Source organism: Nerophis lumbriciformis, linkage group LG11 (assembly GCF_033978685.3).
Source record: "Nerophis lumbriciformis linkage group LG11, RoL_Nlum_v2.1, whole genome shotgun sequence".
Lineage (NCBI taxonomy): Eukaryota > Metazoa > Chordata > Actinopteri > Syngnathiformes > Syngnathidae > Nerophis > Nerophis lumbriciformis.
The window spans coordinates 41,097,969-41,110,357 of record NC_084558.2 but is presented as its reverse complement, the minus strand read 5'-3'; the positions used below and the strand labels follow the sequence as shown (position 1 = coordinate 41,110,357).

Here is a 12,389-nt window from a genome sequence, read left to right as displayed (position 1 = left end):
AATTTTAACGTGGTAGTTTTTTTCCATTGACAGTAATATTTGCTGTAAAAAAACACTGTAAATTGTACCATCAAATCTATTGTCATTGTTGCTGTGTACAACTTGATGGATATCTTGCTTTGCTTTGCTTTGCATAAGTCAATCAGAGTTTTAGGTATTTCCTTTTATTTTGACAAAAAAAATATTGTTTGGAAAGTATCATCATATAATATTTGTTGCAATATTGGATAATATTAAAGCTTAACAAGTAGAGATGTCCGATAATGGCTTTTTTGCCGATATCCGATATTGTCCAACTCTTAATTACCGATTCCGATATCAACCGATACCGATATATACAGTCGTGGAATTAACACATTATTATGCCTAATTTTGTTGTGATGCCCCGCTGGATGCATTAAACAATGTAACAAGGTTTTCCAAATTAAATCAACTCAAATTATGGAAACAAATGCCAACATGGCACTGCCATATTTATTATTGAAGTCACAAAGTGCATTATATTTTTTAACATGCCTCAAAACAGCAGCTTGGAATTTGGGACATGCTTTCCCTGAGAGAGCATGAGAAGGTTGAGGTGGGCAAGGTTGAGGTGTGTGTGTGTGTGTGTGTGGGGGGGGGGGGGGGGGGGGTGTATATTGTAGCGTCCCGGAATGAGTTAGTGCTGCAAGGGGTTCTGGGTATTTGTTCTGTTGTGTTACGGTGCGGATGTTCTCCCGAAATGTGTTTGTCATTCTTGTTTGGTGTGGGTTCACAGTGTGGCGTATATTTTTAACAGTGTTAAAGTTGTTTATACGGCCACCCTCAGTGTGACCTGTATGGCTGTTGACCAAGTATGCTTTGCATTCACTTGTGTGTGTGAAAAGCCGTAGATATTATGTGACTGGGCCGGCACGCAAAGGCAGTGCCTTTAAGGTTTATTGGCGCTCTGAACTTCATACATTTTTACTTTTTGAAACCAATACCGATAATTTCCGATATTACATTTTAAAGCATTTATCGGCCGATAATATCGGCAGTCCGATTTTATCGGACATCTCTATTAACAAGTATGTAATTTAAAAGTTAAAGTACCAATGATTGTCAAACTTTAAGGTTTATTGGCGCTCTGTACTTCTCCCTACGGCCGTGTACACAGCGGCGTTCTAAAAAGTCATACATTTTACTTTTTGAAACCGATACCGATGATTTCCGATATTACATTTTAAAGCATTTATCGGCCGATAATATCGGCAGTCCGATATTATCGGACATCTCTACTTCTTATATAGTTGGACGGGCGTGAGGAAACAATACACACTGGGTGGCATGTAGGTGCCACTCAAAGTGGTTTGTATGAATAAATAAATATTAGGTTCTCAACCGTATTTCACTTTAGGGAGGGCGTGAAAAAAGTCCCTAAGGCGGGGAATGACAAAAAAATATTTGAGAAGTACTGTGGTTATATACTTGTGTATGAAGTTTTTCAGTAAATGGTTATTCAATTTACCATTATAGGTTTTAAAATTGAGTTCACATCAAGTGGAGGACTAAACGTCAAACTCAAACGTGCACAGCTGCTCAGAAACAATCGAAAGTTGCAGCCCGACTCTTGATAAACTGCTGCTTCATTTTTCTTCTTCTGATCAGCGGAGGAGCGGAGGCAGGTGCACGTCTCTCGCTCCCACGAGACGTGGAGCCAGCGGGCGCCTAATCACTGACTCTTTCTACTGAGTGTACCATTCACAAGACAGACAAAGCCCAATCAAAAAAAAGTTCCCTGCCCATTATATTGACCCTCCTAGCGCCACATGTGGTAGATATGCCACGGCTTGTGGCCTGCGTGGGATATTACCGGTAATTTCATGATACAGTTCGGGGCGTCATGGGAGACGTCCGCTTGAAGAAGAAGCCATCTGGATTGGCATCGCGTGATACAAATGAGGGATATCAAGAGAGATGATAGCTCATCGTGACCACCGAACACTTCATTACGATCTTTTTTTTCTCCATGAAGTTTACACACAAAAAAAAATAGTATGAAATTGTGCTGAAAAGGTGGTCAAGTGTAGGACACGGTGATTATGGAGGAATTGAGGATGTTGACAAAACTGGTAAAGTTGTGGTATTAGCCATGGAAGAGCATAACTATGGATGCAACGGTATCAAAATCTCACGATACGATATCACGATATTAAGGTCACCGTAGATTCCTAATGAAGCCTTAGCTTGACGCTCCTCTACTTTCTCCTGCTCTCGCTTGCTGCGGCAACAACAAACAAAACTCCGGACGCTCCTCTTCGTTTTGTATCGTTTACTTGTCAACTTAATCCTTCAAAAACGTAAAACAATAACGATGTGGGAACAAATGAATGGCAAAATAAAGCCAGTAAGAAAGAGTTAGAAAAAGTAAGAGTAAGGTCAAAAAACTGTGTGGCTCGATTCCACCATACCTGACTGCCATTACCCATAATACATTGTGTCCAAACCATATTACCACACAGATGCTTCCGCCACATATGCAATTAAACAGTTATGTAACCTTCACCGTATTAAAGCAGTATAAAATAGTACGTCATCAAATTATTCAGACAAATATAATAATTACAAATAAAGTGTACCTTATATTTATTCTAAGTAGAGATGTCCAATAATGGCTTTTTTGCTGATATCCGATATTTCGATATTGGGGGGGTGTATATTGTAGCGTTAGTGCTGCAAGGGGTTCTGGGTATTTGTTCTGTTGTGTTTATGTTGTGTTACGGTCCGGATGTTCTCCCGAAATGTGTTTGTCATTCTTGTTTGGTGTGGGTTCACAGTGTGGCGCATATTTGTAAAAATGTTAAAAGTTGTTTATACGGCCACCCTCAGTGTGACCTGTATGGCTATTGACCAAGTATGCATGGCATTCGCTTGTGTGTGTGAAAAGCCGTAGATATTATGTGATTGGACCGGCACGCAAAGGCAGTGCCTTTAAGGTTTATTGGCGCTCCGTGTACCACTACATACAGCGGCGTTTTAAAAAGTCATGAATTTACTTTATGAAACCGATACCGATAATTTCCGATATTACATTTTAAAGCATTTATCGGCCGATATTATCGGAAATCTCTAATTCTAAGCATGCAATATATACATTTTCGTATTATTTAAATAAAGTAAATAGTCCCCTTTAGGCTGAATAAACATAAAGCACCTTCCATAAAATGTAAATGAACTTAAACAGCATTTAGGCTCCTACAGCCACGGTAAGATATAATGTGGTATATGTCCAAAACAAACAACTTTAAAACACCATAGTGTGTGAAATGAAGAGGCAGGAATGTTTAGGATGAACACACTTACCGTATTTTTCAAACTATAAGTGGCAGTTTTATTCATAGTTTGGCCGGGGGTGCGACTTATACTCAGGAGCAACTTATGTGTGAAATTATTAACACATTACCGTAAAATATGAAATAATATTATTTAGCTCATTCACGTAAGAGACTAGACGTATAAGATTACATGGGATTTAGGAGTGACAGATTGTTTGGTAAACGTATAGCATGTTCTATATGTTATAGTTATTTGAATGACTCTTACCATAATATGTTACGTTAACATACCAGGCACGTTCTCAGTTGGTTATTTATGCCTCATATAACGTACTCTTATTCATTCTTTATTTATTTTAAATAGCCTTTCAAATGTCTATTGTTGGTGTTGGCTTTTATCAAATAAATTTCCCCAAAAAATGCGACTTATACTCCAGTGCGACTTATATATGTTTTTTCCCTTCTTTATTATGCATTTTCGGCCGGTGCGACTTATACTCCGAAAAATACGGTACTGTAATTTATCACAAACATAATGCTCAATTTTTTTAATCAGTTTAAAAAAAAAAGTTCTTCTTAAAAGCTAACTCACATTTTAACTTGTATTCATGTAAACGCCTCACAAACCGACGTTTAACTTCACTCGCTTCATCTTTTCCGGGTGATGGTAGCTTATCAAGTAGTTCAACGTGCAGCAGGTGCACCTAGAGCGAGTCTGTTTTGGCTTGGAACACTCGAGACGAACGTGGCACATTATTACCTCCGCCAGGGTTTGTTTGTCTGTTTGTTAGCGACATAACTTAAAAAGTTATTGACAGATTTTGAAAAAAATCAATTCCTCTTTGTACTTCACTTCCTGCTCTTTCGCTTCACGCCGCTGCACAGAGGATTCTGGGAAATGTGGTTTAGTTTCAAACCCACCAAAGCAAAAGAGCCAGAAAAAAAATTAAAATACACTCACCAAGTTTTCGTTTGATGCCATCACGGCATTATTGCAAAGATTTTGAAACCGTAATACCGCGGCAGCTACAAAACCGTTACACCCCTTGTATCAACCAAAATTGAGGTCTATTAAAGCCAAGTGTCTATTTGGTCATTACAACAGGCATGTGATTTGACCACAATGAAAAAGACTGAAAAACTTCCGAAGCTCCTGGTTTTTCACCAATTTAACATGCTAAAATTAACAAAGACAGCACCTTTGAAGAAAATACTTTAGTGTTTAAAGACATGGAAACATCATTAATAGAACATACCTTGCTTCAAGTTGTTTCATATGTTTTTGGCGTTTCGCATGTTCTTCCAAAGCCTTGAAACCTCGTGATCCATAGTCAATATTATCATGACACCACGTGCACAAAACCTTTCCGGGACGATCAATTTTCCGAATAAAATCACCGAACAAAGTCGTAACTTCCCAACAGTATCAGTGATTTCCCTTTCCATCCAGTCCCATCGAAACTTATTTTTGACATGTTTATCAATTTCTTTTACTCGTAAAGCGTTCTTTCTCTCGAGAACCGACATCGTTTACATATGGAAAATGGCGGTAATAACCATTATGAATGATGATGTTATTAACGTCATCATTAATGTTGTGTCGTTCGCGAACGATTCGTTCGAACGAACAAATCTTTTGAGTGAACGTACTGAACCGAATCACTTCATGAACTGATTCGTTCCTTTCTCAGTTCAGTTGAGCTCCGCCGCGACCATGCCGGTATGAGTGGAACTGGCGCATTCTGTGACGTCGGCGAACGACACAGCCAGCTACTCATCATGGGGGCGGGGGGAGGGACTGAGTGAACGATTCGTTCACCACGGATTAACGACATGAATCACTCAGTGAACGACAACGCTCTCGCTCTCTGCTCTGCTTGCCCCAATGCCGCGAGTGATTCTCCTCCCGTCGCGGGGATATGTTTCATGCCATTGGCATCCGTTCTCCATTCATTCTCCAAGCTAACGGCTAATGTTGACTCAAGCCACATGAAAACAAACACACACATTATCTCAACACATAAGGTTATGAGAGTAGAGGAGACAGAAAGAAAGTCAGTGCAGGGCAAGGCTGAGCAGCAGCGACGCGAGGGGGAAGGGCGGGGGGTAAAGTGTAGAGCAGGCTGTTTGAGAAGATTTAAAATAAAAATAATAACTAATGTATGTACATATACATAGGCTATTATTTATCTTGATTTTTATATTATTTAAGCTATTTATTTTCTTTTTTATTGCATATTTAAGTTGATATTTCCATTTTTATATTTTTAAATGTAAGCTACAGAAATTTTAGTTTTAAAGTTGGCTTTTCTGGCACTTGGTTTAATATTTGTTTTGTTTTATTTAAGGTAGCCTATTTATTTTCTTTTTGTTTGCATGTTTAAGTTAATATTTTCTTTGTTATATTTTTAAACGTAGGCTACAGAACATTTAGTTTTTATGTTGGCATTTCTGGCTCTTAATTTATTTGTTTTATTTTGAAGGTATTTATTTTCTTTTTGTTTGCATATTTAAGTTTACATTTTCTTTGCTACAGAACATTTAGTTTTTATGTTGGCATTTGTTAAGGGGTTAACTTAATTTAATATTTGTTTTTGCACTAAACAAACGAGGCCTATTTATTTAACTGTTGATTGCAAGCATTTTAGTAGGCTATAACTATTTTTTTTATTTCCCACTTTTATTTATTTCTTATTTTCATTTCAGTGCAATAAAACATATTTAACAACAGGACTCGCGAACCTACTGACACAGAGAACTGACTGTGTCGCGGAGGAGGACGTCACATTGAGGATCTCGTTCAGTCACTGTGCGTGTCGTTCATTGGGTGCTTAGGGCTTGTGTCGTTCGCGAACTGACACACACCGAGATCTGCCGCTGGGGAATCTGTTACTGACTGACTCATGATTCGCCGACCTGCCCACAGAACTGCTGCTGCAGAAGTGCTTCGGTGAACTAATTTTTTGAACGAATCAATTTAAGGAACTGATTCTAGTGATTCAGTACAGTCAAAAGAACTGCCGATCCCATCACTAGTCATCATTCTTAACAGATGTCCTGATTGGTCACAAGGAACATATCGACCAATCAACTACGGCGTAATATAAACTACGTCTCGAATCTTGATTTAGAGACGGGAAAAAAATGGAAAAACGGGAGATCATTTTTTTTTTTTTCCCGAGATTAAAAAAGACGGAATTCCGACTTTAGACGGAAAAATCACATGCCTGTTAGAAGGTATTTGGATGAGTTTCCTTTCAGGCATCTCACATTGTAGAACTTCCTGTCCTTGTTTTTTTCAGGAAAAAGAAGCGAGCCGTCAAGATGATGATCACCATCGTCCTGCTCTTCACCGTCTGCTGGGCGCCTTTCCACACCGTCCACATGCTCTTTGAATACTGTAAGTACGCTTTGAGCCTTTGAGTGTTTTTAACAACCTTTTAATAGCCACTGATTCTGGCGACCCTTCCATTTTAATTCTTCTAGATTTAACTGCCGCGTTTGACACAGTGGATCACACAACTCTCAGTAGTCGCTTAGAACAGTGGTTCTCAAATGGGGGTACGCGTACCCGTGGGGGTACTTGAAGGTATGCCAAGGGGTACGTGAGATTTTTTTTTTAAATACCGGTATTCTAAAAATAGCAACAATTCAAAAATTCTTTATAAATAGAAATAAAAACCTATCTTTTTTTCCAAATAGTTCAAGAAAGACCATTACAATTGAGCAATATTTTGCACTGTTATACAATTTAATAAATCAGAAACTGATGACATAGTGCTGTATTTTACTTCTTTATCTCTTTTTTTTCAACCAAAAATTATTTGCTCTGATTAGGGGGTACTTGCATTTAAAAAAAATTCACAGGGGGTACATCACTGAAAATAGGTTGAGAACCACTGGCTTAGAACAATATGTAAGTTTAAAAGGCACACCCTTGAAATGGTTCGGGTCATATCTGAAAATCACTCTTAAATTGTCTTGAGGGCATAAAAGCATGGCTGGCGGTAAACTTTCTAAACTTAAATGAGAACAAGACAGAAATAATTTTATTTGACTCAAAAGTCAAACAAACTGACTGCTCACCCCAGTGACCGGGACCCCCTGATGCTTTATTTAAAACCAACAGTCACAAATATTGGTTTTAAGTTCGACAATGAATATATTTATCTGTACAGTAATCTATTTATTTATTTATATATATTTATTTATTTTATATATATTATTTATATATATTTATTTATTTATATATGCACCTTATTGCTTTTTTATCCTGCACTACCACGAGCTTATGTAACGAAATTTCGTTCTTATCTGTGCTGTAAAGTTCAAATTTGAATGACAATAAAAAGGAAGTCTAAGTCCAAGTCTAAGATTAACTCCGTTGTACGATTTAGTTTTTATCATTTAAGACTTTTAGCGAAAATCAAATCAGTTTGATCTTTTAAAGACTTTGAGCGGGTAATCCATGCTTTTATTTCATCACGTTTGGACTACTGCAACTCCCTCTATGTTGGAATGAACCAGACTGCAGTTAGTCCAAAATGCTGCTGCTCGACTTTTAACTGCCACTAAAAAAACATGAACACATTACCCCCATTTTAGCATCCCTTCATTGGCTCCCAGTTCATTTTAGAATATTGTTTTTAAATCTCTTAACGGATTAGCGCCACAATATAAGTCAGACCTTTTAAAAATGTACACCCCCACAAGGTTTCTGAGGTCGGCTGATCAGTTTCTTCTTCTTGTCCCAAAAACCTGTTTAAAATCCAGAGGTGATCGTGCATTTTCTGCTGTGGCTCTAAAACTTTGGAACAATATCCCTCTTGCTATTCGGACGGCTCCCTCTTTAATGAGTTTTAAATCACGCCTTAAAACACAGTCGTGGTCAAAAGTTTACATACGCTTGTGAAGAACATAATGTCATGGCTGTCTTGAGTTTCCAATCATTTCTACAACTCTTATTGTTTTGTGATAGAGTGATTGGAGCACATACTTGTTTGGCACAAAAAACATTCATGAAGTTTGGTTCTTTTATGGATTTATTATGGGTCTACTGAAAATGTGAGCAAATCTGCTGGGTCAAAAGTATACATACAGCAATGTTAATATTTGCTTACATGTCCCTTGGCAAGTTTCACTGCAATAAGGCACTTTTGGTAGCCATCCACAAGCTTCTGGGTTTTTTTTTTGATTGATTGAGAAGTTTATTGACATCTTAAAGAATTTAATCCATGTAATGGATGGCCCAAAAAGCCAAAAGGCTTGTTTCCGTTGTGGTCCATTAAATATTCATCACATTTGATACATTCAATAATAAAATATATATAACCTGTAACATGTATATAAAAAAATATGTTGAAAAATGGATAAATTATGTACATATACACAGTATACATGTCAGGTACAATTTTTGACCACTCCTTTTGACAAAATTGGTGCAGTTCAGCTAAATTTGTTGGTTTTCTGACAAAGACTCGTTTCTTCAGCATTGTCCACACGTTTAAGTCAGAACTTTGGGAAGGCCATTTTGAAACCTTAATACTAGCTTCAGTTAGCCATTCCTTTAATACTTTTGACGTGTGTTTGGGGTCATTGTCCTTTTGGAACACCCAACTGCTGAAGAAACAAGTCCATGTCAGAAAACCAACACATTTAGCTGAACTGCACCAATTTTGTCAAGAGGAGTGGTCAAAAATTCAAGCAGAAGCTTGTGGATGGCTACCAAAAGCGCCTTATTGCAGTGAAACTTGCCAAGGGACATGTAAGCAAATATTAACATTGCTGTATGTATACTTTTGACCCAGCAGATTTGCTCACATTTTCAGTAGACCCATAATAAATTCATAAAAGAACCAAACTTCATGAATGTTTTTTGTGACCAACAAGTATGTGCTCCAATCACTCTATCACAAAAAAGTAAGAGTTGTAGAAATGATTGGAAACTCAAGACAGCCATGACATTATCTTTACAAACAACTTTTGACCACAACGGTATTTTTACTCTTTGGCTTTTAAAACAGCAAGAGAGTTGTGTGGTTTTAGTCTATTTTATTTTCTCTGATGTATTTTATGTATTTATTCTTTTATATTTATCGTATTTTTCGGACTATAAGTCGCAGGTTTTTTTCATAGTTTGGCCGGGGGTGCGACTTATACTCAGGAGCGACTTATGTGTGAAATTATTAACACATTACCGTAAAATATCAAATAATATTATTTATCTCATTCGCGTAAGAGACGAAGCAAATGACAGCAATCGTCACTTACACGTCAACCAATAAGAATTCGGCGGGGGAGGGTCATGGCAGAAGTGCATTGTGGGTCATGGAATGCTAACTGCTATATGCTACTGCTGTAGCTGTTAAAATGGATCACATCAACATTGGCGGTAACTTAGAAAAACTGAGAAGGACTGAACAAAAATGGCACTGAAAAGGAAATCATATACTGCAGATTACAAACTGGGCGTAGTGAAATATGCAGCAGAGAACGGCAATCGAGCAGCAGAAAGAAAGGACATACCAGAGGCGACACCGGGGAGGAAGATTTCATGGGATTTAGCGATTAGGAGTGACAGATTGTTTGGTAAACGTATAGCATGTTCTATATGTTATAGTTATTTGAATGACTCTTACCATAATATGTTACGTTAACATACCAGGCACGTTCTCACTTGGTTATTTATGCCTCATATAACGTACACTTATTCATTCTTTATTTATTTTAAATTGCCTTTCAAATGTCTATTCTTGGTGTTGGCTTTTATCACATAAATTTCCCCAAAAAATGCGATTTATACTCCAGTGCGACGTATATGTTTTTTTCCTTCTTTATTGTGCATTTTCGGCCGGTGCGACTTATACTCCTGAGCGACTTATACTCCGAAAAATACGGTAAATGTTTTATATTACTGACTCCTCTAGTACAGTGGTTCTCAACCTTTTTTCAGTGATGTACCCCCTGTGAAAATATTTTTAATTCAAGTACCCCCCTAATCAGAGCAAAGCATTTTAGGTTGAAAAAAAGAGATAAAGAAGTAAAATACAGCACTATGTCATCAGTTTCTGATTTATTAAATTGTATAACAGTGCAAAATATTGCTCATTTGTAGTGGTCTTTTGTGAACTATTTGGAAAAAAAGATATAAAAATAATTAAAAACTTGTTGAAAAATAAACAAGTGATTCAATTATAAATAAAGATTTCTACACATAGAAGTACCGTAATCATCAACTTAAAGTGCCTTCTTTGGGGATTGTAATAGAGATCCATCTGGATTCATGAACTTAATTCTAAACATTTCTTCACAAAAAAAGAAATCTTTAACATCAATATTTATGGAACATGTCCACAAAAAATCTAGCTGTCAACACTGAATATTGCATTGTAATGAATGGAATAGCCTACTTGATTTGATGTTCAGTTTATGAACTTACATTCATATTTTGTTGAAGTATTATTCAATAAATATATTTATAAAGGATTTTTGAATTGTTGCTATTTTTAGAATATTTAAAAAAAAATCTCACGTACCCCTTGGCATACCTTCAAGTACCCCCAGGGGTACGCGTACCCCCATTTGAGAACCACTGCTCTAGTATGTATGTCTTAAATTCTGTGCAGTACTTTGTGAAACTTCTATTGTTCTTTGAAATGTATAAATAAAGTGGATTGGAGTGTTTACGGTCTGTTTCCCGTTCCACAGACAACTTGGAGAACAAATACGACGACGTGACGTTGAACATGATCGTCGCCGTGGTGCAGGCCATCGGCTTCTTCAACAGCTTCAACAACCCCATCGTGTACGCCTTCATGAACGAGAACTTCCAGAAGAGCTGCGTCTCCACGCTGTCGCAGTGCATGAGGAAGCAGAACCGCGCCGTGGCCGCCGCGCCTCCCCCTCCGCCTCCCCCGCCTAAAGTCGCCGTGCAGTTCATCAGGCTGCAAACCCGAGAGGAATTCCTGGAATCCAAGGAGGGCGCGCAGCAGCAGGCCAGGTCCGACAAAGGTCAATCGAGTTCATCGCGCGGCGAAACCTCCTTGCCGTTGGTCGGTGAGAAGATCTCAACCATTCAGACGGAGCTCGCGGCCAACTCTCAGGAGACATGAGGCTTTTTTTGCACTCTTTTCAAGGACATTTGCTGCTGAAGGACGCACACTTCAAAAGGAGGACAATTTTATACCAATCGCTTTACTGCCAATTTTATGTGATAAATATAATGGCGTCTGCTTTGTCTCATCTGTTTTTTGTGCGCATATGCTTTTTTTTAACACATTAAAAATGTGTACGGATTTCTCTTGTCAAAGAGTGGAACTTTTCCAGGGTACAAATTGTTGAGCCTTAGCTTTTTAAAGACGTTCAGGTAAATCCACATGTTTTTATTCCATGATAAAAAATAACACCGATAGGATTAACATGATTTTAGTGCGAATCTGTTGACGGGATATAAATGCATTATCAACATAAATACAAAAACAGATGTTTCTTGGTATAAATAATTGCAAACAAAAGCACTTCTCTGATATGAACACATATTCAGGCACTTAAATACTCGGTGAAGTTGTGTTCCCCTCACCGTTTACGTGACGAGAGGAATGTGGAAGTCGGGGTGATCGAAGAGGAGCGGCCTTTTCAGCGGGGCTGGATCTTTGTCGGCCTTGCGCAGGAGTTTAAAGAGCCCTGTGCCGATGTTCATTGGGATGCCCATGATGATGCACTCTGACACACCTGCAACACAAACAACAACAATATTACAAACAAGCACCAAGGGTGTCTCGATCCCATTTTTGGGCATCAGATCTGATCCGATTTCGAGACCTGATCTGAAACTTTGACAATAGATTATAGAACAGAAAATGTTTTATAGCGAGTAAAATAAGTACCGTATTTTTCGGACTATAAGTCGCAGTTTTTTTCATAGTTTGGCCGGGGGTGCGACTTATACTCAGGAGCGAGATGTGTGAAATTATGAACACATTACCGTAAAATATCAAATAATATTTTTAAGCTCATTCACGTAAGAGACTAGACGTATAAGATTTCATGGGATTTAGCGATTAGGAGTGACAGATTGTTTGGTAAACGTATAGC

General features: G+C 38.0%; 2 protein-coding genes across 2 annotated transcripts in view; one reads left to right on the top strand and one right to left on the bottom strand.

The window, feature by feature from the left end:
• qrfprb (pyroglutamylated RFamide peptide receptor b) overlaps window positions 1-11,417 on the top strand; it is a 28,441-nt gene extending 17,024 nt beyond the window's left edge. Inside the window, exons 5-6 of the mRNA XM_061966586.2 lie at window positions 6,599-6,696; window positions 11,004-11,417. Of these exons, the coding sequence (XP_061822570.2) occupies window positions 6,599-6,696; window positions 11,004-11,407 (502 nt within the window). The 3' untranslated portion in view covers window positions 11,408-11,417. The remainder of the gene's footprint in view (window positions 1-6,598; window positions 6,697-11,003) is intronic.
• A 460-nt stretch (window positions 11,418-11,877) lies between these two features.
• Window positions 11,878-12,389, bottom strand: part of polr3a (polymerase (RNA) III (DNA directed) polypeptide A) — a 55,657-nt gene continuing 55,145 nt past the window's right edge. The window contains exon 31 of the mRNA XM_061966592.2: window positions 11,878-12,026. Coding sequence (XP_061822576.1) covers window positions 11,878-12,026 — 149 coding nt within the window. The remainder of the gene's footprint in view (window positions 12,027-12,389) is intronic.